General features: G+C 36.0%; 1 protein-coding gene across 1 annotated transcript in view; it reads left to right on the forward strand.

The window, feature by feature from the left end:
* The window catches only part of RPH3AL (rabphilin 3A like (without C2 domains)), a 38,680-nt gene extending 27,140 nt beyond the window's left edge, over positions 1 to 11,540 (forward strand). The window contains exons 2-4 of the mRNA XM_072406630.1: positions 5,160 to 5,242; positions 10,048 to 10,191; positions 11,402 to 11,540. Coding sequence (XP_072262731.1) covers positions 5,166 to 5,242; positions 10,048 to 10,191; positions 11,402 to 11,540 — 360 coding nt within the window. The 5' untranslated portion in view covers positions 5,160 to 5,165. The remainder of the gene's footprint in view (positions 1 to 5,159; positions 5,243 to 10,047; positions 10,192 to 11,401) is intronic.
* Positions 11,541 to 18,271: the final 6,731 nt, after the last annotated feature.

The following is an 18,271-nucleotide window of genomic DNA, read 5'->3' on the forward strand; positions in this document are numbered from 1 at the left end:
TGAAAGCTTTATCTTTGGAGCTTGAAGTTCATGTTTTCACTTTGAGCTTTCCAAGCTGGAGAATAAATAAAGGTATGGGCTAAGACTTCTGTGTGCCCGCTTTTCATGTATGTAAGGTCAGCATAATTTATTTGGCCATGTTGCTGATTCATTTTAACAGCATATACTGTGTCAGTTGTGTGGCTGGAGACACTAGTATGAAAATGCTTGGCTATTCTAAAGTAATTAAAGTGTAACTGCACCATTGGTTACCAAAACTTCTTACAAACTTAAGAATGGGGATTAAATGAAAATGTGTGGACCTGAATGGGAAGATTTTTTTGGGGGTTGTGAAGTGCCAACAAGATAGTACAATCATACAGCGACACTTAATAACCTAAATATATTAACTGTTTTGCCTTCCAAAGAATTTGTATTGCTGTCTATCTAGATCAGCGTTTCTCAACCTGGGTTCCTTGGGAATGCAGGATCCCTCCAGAGGTAACCGGGGGTTCATTTAGCAATGAGTAATATGCACCTCTCAAGTCAGTTTAAGGGACACCAATGATCTTTTTGGCTATCCATGACATCTTTCCCAATGGCCAGCAATGTAAGAGGCATTTTTCCTGCTGACCACCACACTGATATGTACTGCGAGCTGTGGCTATATATTGATTTTAGGAGGGGGACCCTGTAGACCTGAAACCTATATCAAGGGGTTCCCTCATAATAAAAATGTTGAAAAAGGCTGATTACGCTACCGTTGAAGTGTGTCCTTATTCCTTCCATCTCCCTAATAATTGGGCAGTGAACAGTCTAAATTCCTTTAGTAAATCAACCCCATTGTTTGGTTAAAAAATGTTGATTGAACACATAATTTTTCAGTTTGCATGCAACATGAGGACTAAATATGTAGGTCCATATTGCTGTAAAACATAAAGTCCTGAGCTAAAAAAAAAACTATCCAAATGTAATGCAATTTAATAATACAACACACAGAAAAGGGTGAGCATTTTTAATTTCTGTACAAAAGCTTCTGCGCTTAACATTTAACATCAACAAATTAAGCACTATCCAGTGGATAATACCTTTATATTATGTATGTTTATTAATGATTGTTGTGTTATACTGAATTATGCTGCTTGTATTATTTTTTATGATCAGACTGCCCTGAAATTGTGACCATTATAGCTGTATATAGTCCTTACAAGTGGGTGTAGAGTTTCTTCTAAATAAAATCACATGAATGGGCATTTGTAGGCAATATAAAGCTAGCTATTGTGTGGCAGTGATTACAGACTTTGTGTTTAGATAACAGGAATGAAAGCCTGCAGAAATGACACGAAGTACAGTGTAATACGTCAGCACAGGCACCTTGACAACAGAAGCACCTGATAATTAGTCATAATTTCCTATTCACGATATGCAGGATGTCTAAATGGTACAAGGTGCTCTTCCATGAAAATGTCTCTAGGAAATGAAAATATGCTAGACGATACCTAAAACCCCAAATAGACTTGACCTTTTCATTTTTTTTTTTTCAGTTAATCCTTTTCGAAAGTGCTAATGTTAGTATTTACTGGGCACTGGAAATCCTTTTATATGTGATCAGCAATGTTAATAGGTGTGCATTATGAGAAATTAGTAGGGTTCAGGAAGTGTAAAACTGCTATATACTCTGCAGTGCACATTTCATGAAAGATTATTATTAAAATACAACATGTCATGTATTAGATGCATGCACCTAGGTGCAATCAAAATAAATTATCAGTGGTTTAGATGTATGTACTTAAAAGCACTCCTGTGTTTTTTCCTATGTAAGACAGGGCAACTGGTTCTCATACAGAGGAAAGCAGTAAGCTTCTTTTATTCTCCTTTCACTTTCTTTCACACTCCAGCCACTAAAATCAGCTGGATAAAAAAAAAAAAAAAGTCATATGACATTACTGGTTCAAATACTAAGAATCCGCGCAGACACCTGAAAATATCATTTTCATTGAGCCTGACATGGAAAGCCAAAGTTGAAGTGTGGGTAGCAAAAAAAAAGGTGTATGTGAGAAGGAGTAAATTAACATTATATACATGGACAAAGCAAAGCGCAGAAGAGGCGTCTGTCTTAGAAGAGGCAGGGCTTTAATTCCTCACGTCAGAGCCTCCAGCATGGAAAACAATCATCAGCATGGTAGAGATATCACAAACTCCAATTCTTGTTATACTTTCAGTCTCGGGCATAGTACCTTCACACTGAAGATTTGCAGCTATAAAATGTATGATTTCCAGGGTGCTTTCTTTACTTCTTGATTTCAAGTCTACTTTAAGTATAAACTTTAATCTTTTTTGTGAGTGCAGTTGTTTAGTTTTTTACTTTACCTGGTATTTCTGATACAACATTTAGATCTGGATAGCTTGTTGATCTATATTTTTATGACACTATTTCACATACAGATCATGAAGGGACTAGATATATTTGTCCTGAGGAGCAAACACAACTAGTCAGCCCTTTCATGTTATATATTTTTCTTGTGTGTTCAATCTAAATTCCAAACAATAAGATAAATTCACATATGGTAGCTGCTTTACCTGCCAAATACTTTGTATTTTTATCTACCTATTCCAGAGATTCATACTACCTTGTCACACAATCCTTGGTAGGGAAGGGGACCTGCTCCTTTGCTGTCTGCTACAAATTATTTTTCACTTTATAGATCTTCTGTCCATTCAGCCCTGTGGCTTGGCCTAAAACAAATATATTCCCTTGACTTTCTTTTCAAGAGGCAACATTCTGTCTCTTCAGTTGGCATGATTTACAAGTATTTATGCCAAAAGGAAGTAAAAGAGTTTAATGTTGCTTCTTTGTCCCCTCTGTGCCCCTTCCATAGACCATAGTGATGTGATATCAGTCAGTAAGTAGTCTTTGTTCTGTTTCATTTTTGTACATGCAATTAGAACACAATACAATGTGGATTTGCTTTGTATTTCAATAAACCTTTGTTGATAATGTCACACTATAGTATTTTATAGTTTTGTTCATACACTTGAAATGTTTGGAATAAGGGGTGGTGGTTGTTAACAAAGGAAAACCATTCACATTGTAGTTCTTTCAGACCTCACTAGATATGTAGCAGGGGTTCAGCTAAGTCAAGAGTGGTGTGGGCACAAAATGTATTTTTTTGGAGTAGTTAACCTTTACGCACTTTTTTATAGCTATCTATCTCCTGTCCTGGTCCTTCCTAGCAGACATGGGAATTGAATTATTGACACTTCACATAGGCCAGGAAATACCATAAGGAGTGGGCCTGGGAAAGGGGAAAGCTGCAAAAGTTTTGTTTTGTAGTCCACAATTGACTAGTGTCTACTAGTAAGTGAGAAGACTGCAACCTCTGGCTTTAACATTTTATACCTAGAAATACCCATGAAGCCCTCTCCATGTTATGGAGAAAGTGCAAAGGTGTTCTGTAGTTGAAAACATCTCCTGTGCTGGGGTGGCAACATTGCTGTTCTATAGATACAGTATAGTAATTGAGCATTGTCACCATTTCCAACATATTATGCAGCACTGTACATTAAATAGGGGTTGGAAATGACAGACAGGTACAGGCAGTGACGCAGGAGAAGGGGAGGACACTGCCCAGAAGAGCTTACCCAAGGAAAAGGAAGTATACTACTGGTGGGTATATTTAGGTGAAAAAGGTTGAAAAAGGAACATTGATACATCCACCATATCTGATGCCCTGGAAGCTGTAGTACAGTGTTTCTCGACCCGTCTATAATTTTATATCCGCAGCTTATAGTACATTAGTGTTATGGGTAATCGGAAAGAATGCTTTTAACATTGTTAGTCAGTTGGAAGAATGTCACCCTTACAGATAGCCAAAAATATAATTAGTTTCCATTAAATTGCCCATTGCTCCCAAGCAACCCTGGATAAAACACTAGGGTTTCACAGAAGACTGTACTAATTGTTCTTTTAATAGATTTGGTATAAAATATTTACCCTTGTCATTTTTTACATGACAGACATTTTCGTCTACTGCTTGGGAAAACAATGTGACACACATTGCTAACCACAATAAGGTTATTGCTCTGGTTTTGTCACTCTCAACCTTTTGTCTCCAGGATCATTCAATTATAAAAAGCCCTCTATAGGAAAAAAACTATTAATCTTATTGATAAGAATGATTCTAAATAGTGGCAGTTCTCCTAATGCAATTATTCTTTTGTAATAAATGGTACCCTTTTAATAATCTGGTATTTTGATTTACCTGTAACCTTTTACCTTTAGACTGATGGCATTTCTAAGATTTATGAGTTTTTCACTATAGTTTTGATACCAATTCACTAAATTTTCAGATATATGGAAGCTTACTCACAAAGAGTTTCTGTGATATAGATTAGTCACAGAAAATACAGTCATAAGATTCAAAATTTCAGCAGATACCTCTGTCCACAGTGACCACAAACTGTATGCAACCAACAAGAACATGCATTCTGTTGCTCTGAATATGTATGAAATTAGACAATGGGGAATACTTGGTAGTAAGGATTGTGCAGCATACTTTAATGTCTTTTTACGAGAAGTAGTGATTAGTATGCAGCTTTGTGATAACTTTTTGAATTATCGGTTTACTTAAATCTTGGGTGATTAAGAAACCGTCCTCTTGTTCTGATTTAGCCTTTCTTTTTTTGCCTGGGAGACCAGTTAGCAGAAGATGAGATTGCAGATGTGTTTGACAGCAAAATTACCAAATGAAAGAAGTGTGCATGGGAGGCTGTTGATGTTTCTGCTAATTGCAGGGCAGTGGCTTTGCATTGTCTGCAAAAGGCAGTTTCTCTCAGGTTCTCCAGGTAAAACAATGCAAAACTAGATAAAATAGAGAACACATTCAGACACATGCAGATCTCACCGTAATTATAATTTAATTTTGTCATCATTGATAATTATTTTCACTGTAAATGCAATAATATTTATTAAAACAGTGGTAAAAATTGGTCTAGCTTGACAATGGTAAATGAATGTTTGCAATGGATAATAAATAGAAGTGAACAAGTTAGCACCAATTACTATATGCTAACAGACTGTGGAGATAAAAAGCCAGCCTTGACTTTATTTCCCAGGTCTGCTCTAAATATGTTCCATTTCTATTTTTATTAATCCGTACCTGTTTTGTTTACACTTGCAGATCATCATGACGGATACAATATTTGGCAATGGAACGGATCAATGGGTGTGCCCTAATGACAGACAGCTAGCTCTTCGAGCCAAGTAAGTCTACAGAAATTGTATAATTTTTTTAAATAGCAAAAAAAAAAACAATACATCTCTTACATAGATAGCTCTGACTGGTCCAACACGTGGTGGACTTTATATTTCCTCAGTCTTCTCCACTATGCACTTTACTGTAAGTTACATATTCCTGACTGCTCCACACTGTTCTCCCCTGCATTGGATAACCCCAATTGCTCTATCGTATGCTGTACTAAAATTTAGATACTGTATAATTTAATGTATTTATAAACATTTTGTACATTGTGTACTGCTGATGGCTTCATTTGAAATATTTCTTTAATTAAGTTACTCCTGACTGCTACATTTTGTATAAAGACTTGGGAGGGAGGATACGATTACACTGTATACTCTAAAGGTTGAATGTAGGTCCACCAATGATGGGAAGATTTCTCACTCATAGTGAAAGCAAATACCTAATCTACCTCCCATTTGTTATGTGCTGAACCTTGTGCACATTTGCTATGTTGTATTTTGTTTGGTATGATCCAGACAGAGGTCTTCCAAGTTTAAATGCCACAGTCCAGGCATACAATAATATGGCCTGCTTTCCTTGTGTAGACACCTACATTTACAATTCTCCTCTGTCATCTCTTCTTTTCTGCTTCTATTCTTTTGTTTTTTTATTTCAGACTTCACCCACCCGATGTAGAATTGCACAAGGATATTAAAACATGCATTGTTGAACTTAGATTTGCAGTTGGGATTCTCTGTTCTATAAGCTGCTGGCTTCAAAAGGCTGAGATTGTGGGACAAACTTTTAGAAAGGGGGAGCTCAGGGTGGGCATGACTTATATGGTGATGGTCATTTAGTTGTTTTAAAGAGAACAAAGGACAGTGGCAGAATTAAAGTATCAATTCCTTATGTTTTACAACCACAGTGTAAGGTAATAGGTAGTATGGCACAGCAGGGACAAGTGCCAGGGAGGCCTAATAGCCTTTATGTTACATAGTACAATATTTAGGTGAATATTGCCTGAAAAACTTCAGATTGTGTGAGTGAAATGCTGCTGCTAATATATTTATGAAAATCATGTAAATATTTCTGCTTTAGAGAAAATATTTTACATTTTTAGGTTTTATGTTACATGTATGCGGTGAACAGCTGATCCAAATTATTTTGTCAGCAGTTTTTTTTAATTTTATGCTTAGGGGCATGTTGGGTGTCTGCAATGAAACCTTTGTTTCTACACAGAGTGTAAAGGTCCCATTCTGCCACTACTGGCAAGTACTTTTCTATTCACCATGCTATTGGGCAGCATAGTGGCTCAGAGGTAGCACTCTTGCCTTTGCAGTGCTAGGTCCCAGGTTCAAATCTCGGCCAGGACACTATCTGCATGGTGTTTGCAGGTTCTCCCCATGTCTGCGTGGGTTTCCTCCAGGTACTCTGGTTTCCTCCCACAGCCCAAAAACATGCGGTGAAGTTAATTGGCTTTCTCACGAAAAATGACCTTAGACTGTATAAATGACATATGACCATGGTAGGGAGATTAGATTGTGAGCCCCTTTGATGGACAGTTAGTGACACGACTATGGACTTTGTACAGCGCTGTGTAATATGATGGCGCTATATAAATACTGTGTAATAATAATATTTAGGCTGTGGAAAATTAGGAACTAGAAGATAGTTGGCACCTCTTGTTTTTAAGTACCTGGAGTTGATTTAAATAATGCCTAAGCTGAACTTGACATTTTGCACCAGGGCCCTGTGGCTACTGCAGTGCTTGTTCATGAACTGCCTTAGGTCTGGTGATTCAAGTAATGGGGATTTAAAATCTATTGTACAAACATCTCATCTCATGGGAACATCTGAGCTTTACAAGAAAGACTATGTTTGTTCTATTTTGTCAAGATTGTCATTTTGTCTATTAAGTCAAGTTTAATAAAACGGTACTACTAGTTACGGATTTACATGGATACATTTTCACATTGCAAAATGTTTTATTTACCAGGACATTATGGAGTCCCAACTATTTCTCTGTTTGTAAAGGAGTTTTCGGTAAGCTAGGTAATCTTAGGTCATGTGTTAGGGCTTGTGTAGGTACGCAAATGCAGCATGGTTTTATAAGTTGCATGAAGTTGTTCAAACTGCTTCTATCTGCATTTGCATATCCATTGACTTGTGCTGGGAAAAATTAGTCCTAAAATAAACATAGTTATGTACACAGGCTTTTATTTGTGTCTTATCTTTTTTTTTCCCCACACAAATTAATGTGAACGCAAAAGCAGTTTGAAGTCTCACATTTTCTGAAACTACTTATAAGCTAACCGAAACCACCATAAGCCAAACTGCATTTGACTCCCTTGCCTATGTGCCTATGCACTGTGGATTTATCATGTTTTTTTGTTATCCAAAAAAAGTCCTTTGTCTTAAGTAAGCAAAGTATACCAGGAAACATTTCAAGTATACATATGTCATATATAGCATACCTGGTATTTCACCCCCTGCTGTGGCGACTCCTTCCATTTTTTGCTGTGTGTAAATATTTCTGCCAACAGACCTTCTACTCTAAAGTGTTTATAAACACTGTTCCCTATGTTCAATAACTGATATCTGTTATAACCCTTCAGCTAACCCCGCTCACACTTACTATATTTAATATCTTTCTGCATATTTATTTATTTCTAAGATATAAAAACAAATATGTAATAGCATTGTATTGCTGAATAAACTGAGTGTTAGAAGAATTGTAAAAATTGCTCTGGTCCATAGAGATATATAGGTACAAGACCTGAAATGGTATATGGTTTCCTTATTTAGTACAAAGACAAATATAAAAGATGAATCTTCAGGAGACCCTGAAATATATTAGAAAACTGCCTGCCATATCTGAAATATTCATGTAGGGTAGGCTGAGCATAAAAATGACATTTTCCTTTTTTTTCTCTCCATGGTATCGGTGGGATGTTTTTTGGCTTCAGCTAATTTTTCATTTTTTCTTTTTGTATTTTTAATGTATCAAATAAGTAAATGTTTCATTCTTTTGCAATCTGTCAGATACATAAGTTTAGGAGAAGACCTCTTATGTAACTTAAACTATTGAACTTTTGTAAATGTTTACACAATAATATTTCAGGAACTCAAAGAATGTTAAGAGTACAGCATAAACCTGAAAGACAACTAACTTAACTCAAGCAATACACAATGAAAAAGAAAACCTTTGATGATGAACAAACTAAAAAAATACAAGTAGAGCACTGTTTACTTGTCAAATGTTTGTATTTTTGCTTTTCCAATCCTGAGATTCATGCAGCCCTACAGACAGCACAACAAGGCTTGTTGTGCCCTGTTTGGTGTAATCAGTGACATAGGGAGGTTCCCATGGAGGGACACAGTGAGGTTTCCAACCATATGACGTTGGAGCTTGTGGCCCATAGGTAGCCTCAGGTGGATTTGCTCATAGGCTTTCTTGTCCACTTAGGATTGTGTCCCATTGTGGTTGTGCTTTGGTTATGGCCCTTAGGTCTACATTGGCCTTAATGTTGGCTCTGGGGCTCACCGTCATATCAATGTAACTAACAATCTCTGGGTTATTTCTGGTTTTATGGTTATCCATGGGGCCTTATTCATTAAAGCTCTCCAAGGCTGGGGAGGACACTTTCATCAGTGAAGCTGAGTGATACAGCAAACCCGGAATGGATCTGGTCCAGGATTAAAAACCTTTGCTAACAACATCCATTTCAGGTTTGCTGTATCACCCAGCTTCACTGATAAAAGTGTTTTCCCTCCAGTCCCTGAGAGCTTTAATGAATAAGGGCCATTGGATAACCATGGAACCAGCAATAAACCAGAGATTATTTTCATTGATTTTGAAGCTGGGTGATCTAGAAAACCTGGAATGGATTTCCTGAAAGTCATTTGCTATTTGTTTCAATCCTGGACCAGATCCATTCCAAGTTTGGATCACCCAGCTTCACTGATAAAAGTGTATCCTCTCAAGACTTGGGGAGCTTTAAGAGACCAGGTCCATTGTCTTCATAGAAGTCCAGAATGCTTTTCTGTTTTGCTGTGTATGACTAATTGCATGACTAATTCCCCAGCCCTTTGAACTCCTCACATGCAGCTTGTTTGAATGAATAAGAATGCTGTTCTTTTTGACTAAATTCCTAATTCTCCTTGGGATTAGTTAAGCAACCACACACAGTCACATTTAGGTAGTTACTTTAAGTTTATGTCTAGCCAGACCCGTTTTTATAGAGTTAGGAAGGGTTGAATCCCTTTTAACAACTTTACTATTTTGTATCACTCCTTAATGTTTCAATGACAAGCAAACAGCAAGTAAATTTCCCCTACAGGCACTCAATATAATTTGACAGAATCTCTTAAATCTTCGTTACTCCATCTGCCTAAGACAAGGCAGGTCTGTACTACTACCTGGAATGAGAACTACAATAGAGAAGCTCATATAGGAGACTCTGAAAGTGCCAACTGGGCCTCAGCCTATTTTCTGACAATCACTGCCATTCCCCTGCCCATTATCTATCCCATTTCTGATTTGCTGACCTTAGCAGCTCTCAGCCTTTCTTGTTGCCTTCTATGGGATAGAAGAGGTTGCTGTAAAGAGATGTATTTCACCTGTAACCTGCCCTGCAGAATGGCATTCAGTAGTGTGGAGAAGAGTTATATATTTAGTTTACTCTTTACAAGTAAATGCTTTGTTGGGCCTTTAATAATATGATTGTGTTGCTTTAAGTGCTATCATAATCTTGCAGTCCGTACATTGGTAAATAGTTAAAATAAGAGACCACAAAAAAAGGATTTTTCTTTTTTATTTAACCTACAGGTTGCACACCGGTTGGTCCGTTCACACTTACCGAACAGAAAAGCAAAGAAAGAATCAGTGTCTGAACCCAAATGAAGTCGAATCAATCCTGGAGGTTATCAGAAGAGCTGAAAAAGTGGACACATTAGAGCAGCAGAGAATTGGGTATGTCTGAATATCCAAAGTTATCAATTATGCATTTCAACAAGAACTAACATATACTAATCATATACTACAGCGGGGTGGAATATGACTGCTGTATAACATGGGGCAGAGTAAAAAATCTGGTGTAAGCATTCAGTTTGTGATTTTTTCCTTCTAGCTTATAATCAATTATTATTTGTTCAATGTAATGCAACACTGCCTTGCTGTGAATGCCACCAATACAATACAGTCTTGCAGTCATTAGCTATATGATAGCGTCTATGCTTTAAAATGAGAGCTATTTATATACAGACAGACAAGAGGTAAAGGGTTAGGGTTAATTCACCTGAGAGTGATTTTTTTTTTTTTTATGGGGGAAGCAGTTTATTGGTTATTTGTGTTTTTACTAATGATAGGTAAATAAAGAATTACCCAGTATGCAGAGAAGCTGCAGAAAAGCTCTTCATTGTTTAATAACAGTAACATGTCTAATTGTGCCATCTACTGGTCAAAAAGTAAACTGCATACAAATAGTCTAATCTTAAGGCATTTGTTAGTGAAACCATATATACATGGTCTAATACTGTTTTAGCTTTTTCAACACTGCCATTTTATTTTTTAATGATCTCTTGCATAATCATGTTGATTACTTACTTAAGGATCACGTGGTAGTTACTAATTTACATTCTGTATTATATATATAGCTTTATATCCCAGTGATCACAGTGAAAATAAGGGTAGATCTTTCCATCCATAACCCAAGGTCCCGTGTTCTTTACAAAACTAAGAAAAATGTTCAGAGTTTGGTTTTAAAGACAAATTTCACTATGAAGTTGGATATACACTGTAATTTGTGATGGTATTTTTGACTATCCTGAAATACACAACTTCATATCTATTTTAAGTCTATTGTGGCATCTAAGCTAACTGTGGAGAATATATATATATATATATATATTTTATTTTATGTAGTATATATTAAATAGAAAATATAAACAAGCATATATATATATATATATATATATATATATATATATATATATATATATATAGTTATTTCCTGCATGTTTTATGCACTTTTGCACTTTTATACACTTCTCCTTAGTAAACCATGCTGGCTGTCAGTGGCAGTGAAAACAAGCTTAGATTGTGGTTATCAGTGTTACAGTTAGTAAGATATCAGCATCCATCATATCTATTATGATGATGAATTTATTCCTAACGCTTGCAGGCGCCTGGTGGAGAGATTAGAAAACATGCGTAAAAATGTGATGGGAAATGGGATATCGCAGTGTTTGCTTTGTGGAGAGCACCTTGGATTATTGGGCACAACATCTGTCTTCTGTCAAGACTGTAAGAAGGTAATCTAAAACATTTTTACAATCAGATATATTTTTTATTGAGATAAATAAAAGAAACACAAATCTCCTCATTGTGACTGGGAAGTCAGCTATAAGAAATTAAGGCTTATATATTCTGTCACTTTTATAGCTCATACATGCATTGACTTGGTAATATAGTTTCCAAGGGTATTTTTAGTATTGTAAATCAACATTGTTCTTTAAAATAATACCTGGTAATGCTTAAGTGAAAATCATTCTTAGGTACTTTATGGTTTAGGGTGGCAATTGGATATTTAAACTTTATACTCACTTGTGGGTCAGTGATTCAGAAAGTAATAAAGGCATGGGGACAGAATGCCAACTAGGCAAGCAGCTTTTTGTAAAACTACTACAAAGGTTTGACTAAAAGTGTATTTGTAATTCTTTTTTTTTGTGCTTGTGTATTTTTTAGAAAGGCAGTGATGAGAACTAGTGGTGGTCATATAGTTCTGGTTAGAGTCAATTCATACTTTGATTGAAGTTATTAGGACTTTGGATTGGAATTTGAGCAAACCTCAATGCCCTGATCCAACATATTGCATTTTTTTTTACCAGACTTTGTCCTACTATGGTAGGTATGGTGGAGCTTAGCCAATCTAGCACCAGAACATGATACCTTGTCTCAGTGGCTGGATTGGCAGAGCTGTAATGTACCTGTTTTTTACAGCTATAGTACGGCTTATGAAAAATCTGAATTATGTCTTGAAATGTTTTAATCCATTTGGATTTCTTAAGCAATCGGACCATATTCAATTTGACTTGGAATTTTTCCATTCCACCTACCTCTGGTAAAAGCTTACAACGCCTATCAGGCTTTTTTGCACATACACACTGGCAATATTCACTCTGTTTGTCTTGTGACCATTGTCACTGGGACTTAAGTCCAAAAATTGTCGGCAGAACCGGTGATTTTCCTGTGGGCTCACTCATTCAGATGACAGCTGTCTAAAATAGCATATCTCCTACTTTGAAGAGATTTCACTTCTTGTTCTGTTTTCAGGACAGAAAATGAAAAAGAAATATCCCCAGTGGTTTTTAAACCATTTTCTATTATTCTATTATTCTGTTATTGAAAATATGACATTGGTTGTGGGAAGAAATAGACGCACCACATAAAAACCCACAAAAAACATTAAAACTGTGCCAACTCAGTCCAGATCTTTTTTAATTTTTGTAATTCAATACAATGAAAAACTGTTCATTCTACTCTTTAATTCTTTAAAAAATATTCAGCAGGCAGAAAAGACAAGTGGAATGTGTATATATATATATATATATATATATATATATATATATATATTTACATATTTACACAAGCCATCATTGGTACTTTAGGTACAAAAATGCAAAAAGGTGCAAAATTGTGAGCATGTCATTCAACAATAAGCATGTAAATACTCAACTCAATCATTTTTTTAGTATTAACTGTTCTCGTTCCCACCTATTTTCAAGCAGAAAATATTAGGACTTGTGATTTGATAGGAGTTGTGATGCCCGTCATTATGACTGGCAGCCTACAGGGTTATGTAAAAGGGACTATGAAATTTAAAAAAGACTGATGACTAAAGAAACATACCTGCAATAAGTCTTTGGGTTTACAAACACATCAGTGAGATATTATTTACTCTTAAAGATCACAACATAGACCCTACTATCAGGTCTCAGATTGTTTCTAACCGTTTAGAAGCATCTTTGTTTTTTGTTTTTTTTCACATCCAGTTTTCAGATTCAGAAGTAATAGGCAAAGAGTGTTGTTAGTAAGCATTAGAAATAAATTTAAATTTCAAAAGAGTGAGGGCTTGTTTTTATGTGCTTTTGTGTGCATTATCTGTGCACAGCTTTACTTTAATGACATCATGTTTTTCTAGTCCTGGGGCCTATTGGTAAAGTGAGTTGTGGTGCTGTTGTTGTATGTTGTGGCATTGTAATCTAAAAGCGCATGCATGGGTCACCACAGTTCCCCACAGTGCACCTGCTCTTTGTGCCATGTTGCAATGCATTGTGAATGGCACTTAACATTCAACACACTGTAGTGCAGAACAATGCACATAATAAACCTGATTTTTTAAAACTGTTCAAGGAGTGGAGATGATACACTTTCATCAGTGAACCTGGGTAATCCAGCAAACCTGGAATATATTTCTTAAAATTCATTTGCCATTTGTTAGTAAATGTTCAATCCAGGACCACATCCTATCCAGGTTTGCTGGGTCACCCAGGTTCACTGATGAAAGCCTTGGAAAGCATTAATAAAGGCCAAATGTGTAGCGTTAAAAAAAAAAAAATAAAAAAAACTTGTGCATTAATGCACAGCAAGGGGAGCTTAAGTGGAAAATGGAAAGAAAACCATGGAGACTTTAGAGTGCCAATATGACATAAGCATCAAATATATATCGGATTTATTCTAAAATTAGCATAGTACCTCTTTTTTTTTCCTCACTCATAGCAAGATTTTCATCTCTCTAAACATCTCTGTTAGTCCATTTGCTTAACAGACAACAATAAAATAGCATATTAATTTAAAGGCAAGCATTTAGATCTAAAATGCCCTGGAGCATATGAACATGAATTAGTGTGTTGAAATGAGTAGCTTGGGAAATACATTTAAATGGAGATGAGTTCTTCATATGTATAAAGATGTATAACTAATGGTGTGTTCATAATGAATTAAGACTGCTTTATGGTAGAGACATCATTAATATCTAATTTTATAAGTAATGCACAAGCTTGAAGTTTAGCAGTATATAATTGCCAAATTGAACTAAGGAGTTGTGAAATCTTTTAGATTAATGTCTACAAAGCAGCAACATCTAAGCAACATCTATTTGATGCATTGCTGGAATAATATTCGTCTGTTATAGCAGGAAGATTCTATTTTATGAGCAAGGCTTGTACTGTAATTACGTAGAGGTCAATTGCACAGCTGAGATTTTTGAAGAATTTAGAAGGCTGACAAAATTGGATTTTGTTGGTTTATTTTGGGTAAACCACTGTGCACATGTAGGTCAAATGTTTCAGGAAGGGTTTTTTTAATCAAAATGATGTCGAGAATAAGATAAAATATAATAAAAGTCAGTAATTGTCATACTGGTATAACTGTGGCTCACCAAAGAAAGTCAAAGTAAGGGCCCAAGGTCATAATGGTATGCTAATCACCAATGGGCGAGGGGTATTGGTGTACTGTAAGTAGGCATGGTTTACCAGTTGGCATATTCTAAAAATGATGATATAGTGATAGTTTATGTACACTATATGCACTTTTCACTGCAAGAGTTATTAGTGAAGATACCATTTTGAGTTCTGAATGGTTTTACACTAAACCACCTAAAGCCCAACTCTACTCTATATACATAAATAGCAGCTATCAACTGGCCCAGGTTGCAAGATCAAGCAATCCCATTTTGGTGCTTGTCTGAGATTACATTTTACTCCCCAAAAGACTAGCAGCATTGAAGCATGGAGAGTGATGAGTAGTATATTAAAATATTTTTAAATAATCAGCCATGAGAAAAGAGATGTGCTTTAAAAATCAGGATCCATCAGAAGATCCTCTTACCTACTGAATCTCCCTCTGTATATAATAGGATCAGTATGACCCTAATGTCTCTGTATTTGTTTTAAATAAAACTTGTGCACTTTAAAGTTTACTTTCAATTTAGTCATGACCATTGCTGCCATTTTTGATAAATGCTCTTTTTTTTACTAGAAGGTATTCTTGTAACTATGATCAGCTAAAAGCTATGTTTGACTTTAGCTCAATTACCTAACTGCAATATTTAGAATTGGTAAGCTTATCATGTATTACTTGGTGCCGTAATACATGTGTCATAAGATAAACACTTCACTAATCCTGACGGTAGTCAAGGACACCCCCTTATGGACTTTAATCTGTTTTCTACCTGTAGTGATACTAACACCTTACCAGGAGTATGCCAGGATGCTTTCTTGTATCAACCTAAGGCTACTTACACATGTCATAGATTCCCGCCCGATTATTGCATCCGGGCTAGTATCCGACAAAAATTCTTATGTGTACAGTTGCCGTCCGATGTCCTTTATGGATCAGTCCTGGCGGATTGACGAAAGACAAACAACCACAATGCAAGGTAAGAGGAGAGAGTGCAGTGGGGTGCTACTCGCTCATTCTCTCCCTTCTACACTCCATAGAGCAGATCGGCGCTGTATGTACAGGGCCCGTTCATGCGTCTTTCATTCGTCTTCGTGAAAAATCTAACGTGTGTACATAGCCTAAGGCCATTGTAAAACCTGATTTCATAGTGTCCGGTAAATAAAGTGTCTGTATAAAGGCTTTACCTTTATACCTATTTCTTATGCATGGCAGTAGGATTACAATAGCAGCATGAAGCAGATTAGGAGTCATCTGCAGGAGACATACACCTGTCAAGAACATTATTGTTCTCCGAGGCATCTCAAACTGACATCAAATCCATTTTCCTTTTAACACAAACCCAAAGCGGCACGTCACAACTTTCTTGATGTATTTAAAGAGATTATTGGTGGTATAGAAAAGCTTGTTGCAAAATAGACCACATGTGCTCATGTAAATGTGATCAGATAGTTCTGATCAGACACAAAAAAGAAAACGAAGGAGGAACTTAGATCTGAAAAAGGGACAGTCCCCCAAACTCTAGGAGAGCTGAGAGGTATGCCCATACATGCTGTACACAAGCCTTCCTCAACCTTTTTACACGGCAGAATATAGTCTCTTAGTACACATGGTCACTGGTAAGAGTACTATATACATGATGACCATTGGGCTCAATAACTGTTGCTGAAAACATTGAATGGTTAAGTTTGGAGAATGTTTGTGGACAATTGTAATGCCATTAGATTTATAGTCCAGTCACTGACAAGTGTCTTGGGCAGAAGAAATCTAGCAAGAGTACAAGGCTTTACAGGTAGCTAAAAAGTCACTGTGGTCTGTGGGTATTCATCAAAGGGGCATAAAATGCTCATTGCCCAAGAAACCCTTACAAACCTCTAGAAGAATTTGAGGATTCAACAAAACATTGATTTATAAAGGCTTCTGTACACATCTCCTCCTTTTTAAATGAGCACAATATTCCTCAGACGTTTGATCGTCTTTGCATGCCATGTTGTTGCATTTGACTTCTGTAGTTAGTCTCCTGAGACCAGAACAAACCACAAGTCACTTTAATGTTGTTCAGATACAAGATGATCAGAATCTCAAATTTTCTGACCAATTATGCTAAATGACCCTAGAACCAAACAGAGGCAAATTTGAGCTACAATTATTGCAAGGTACATTTCTGAAACCCTTCTGTGGAGCTATTCATTACCTCTAACTAAAAAGTATCACTTTGATCCCTTTTCTGTGGGTTAGCAAAATGGTGGACACATCTGACAGCTACATCTGAACTTCAGAAAGGCTATCATTTAATATATGTATCAAGTTACCTTATACTTGGCTAATTTTGCCTTAAATGAGGATTATTTTCCTTACATTTAGTTGATATGTTTTATATTATGTTTTAGAGCCTCAAATTTATACTGTTTTAGGTTTAGGGATGAACAAAAATAAAATTTGTACTTTAGAAAATATTCTTTGAAAACCTGAGAGAAATAAATCAAATTCTCTACAAGGTAAAAATAGAAACAGCTTGACAGATAACCACCTTTTTGTCAAGGCTGCCAACAATTACTGTCATCTCTTCTCTATAATTACATAGCCCCGAGACAGTCACTCATCAAATACATGGCCAAAATGCTTGTTTCACACTACACGATCAGAACTCAGTAAAGTTTACATTTGTAATCAAAAATCATTCTACAAAATAGTTTCCTTTTTTGTCACTTTCCAATGAGATGCCAACACACCAGTTGGTGCAAACCAATAATCCTGACAAATAATTTGCAATAGATTAGCAATTTACTTGGCGTTGTGCATTTGTACTGCTATCTGCAAACTGTGGAGAAAGAAGGAAGATGAGAATTTGTAATAATTGCCTACCAGTTTCCAGGTTTTGCCAAACAACTGTAAATTATCTTTGTTATTAGCTCGTGACTGTATAAATGTGCTTTAAGTTTAAATATTCAGACTCATCCTCATAGTGGTGCAAGAAGTTTCTCTTTTAATTATATCACTATAAGCCGTACCAAAGCCCAATGTTGTTCTCCTTTTGTTAAAGGTACACCTATTCATATGTAGTGGCTCTCAGCTGAACAGAAAAAAAGTAATACTTTCTGCAGCCTTAGGGAAAGTGTTCATTGCTACCGCTCCCACACTGGTTGACTGGCTAGCCTTCATATCACACTAACAATGGTCAACATCATAATTACGAAAGACATCATAATTACGAAAGACATTGAATTTCCTTATTTAACATACATGTATGGTTTACAAGATTCCGATCTGTATTTAAATGCATAGTAACAGCATACAAAGGTAAAGTCTACAGTAGATTTTTAGTAAGGTAAGGCTAATAAAACATCATTTTTAATTCAAAAGGAAATTATATTGTATCTTTGGTGAGTTTATATATTTTTACTTCAGTGTTTACTTTAACATAAGTTTAATATTTACTTTACATTTACAACCCGGTGCTCCTATATTTTTGACATTCTATCAAGGCAGAACTCGAGTCAGAATTTCCCCTTTGTTCCTATAGATCTTCAATACCAGGAGCGGGTTTTTTTAAAAAGAAGTACAGAATAAAAGCTAACACTGGCCTGCATAG

This window comes from Pyxicephalus adspersus, chromosome 1 (assembly GCF_032062135.1).
Source record: "Pyxicephalus adspersus chromosome 1, UCB_Pads_2.0, whole genome shotgun sequence".
Lineage (NCBI taxonomy): Eukaryota > Metazoa > Chordata > Amphibia > Anura > Pyxicephalidae > Pyxicephalus > Pyxicephalus adspersus.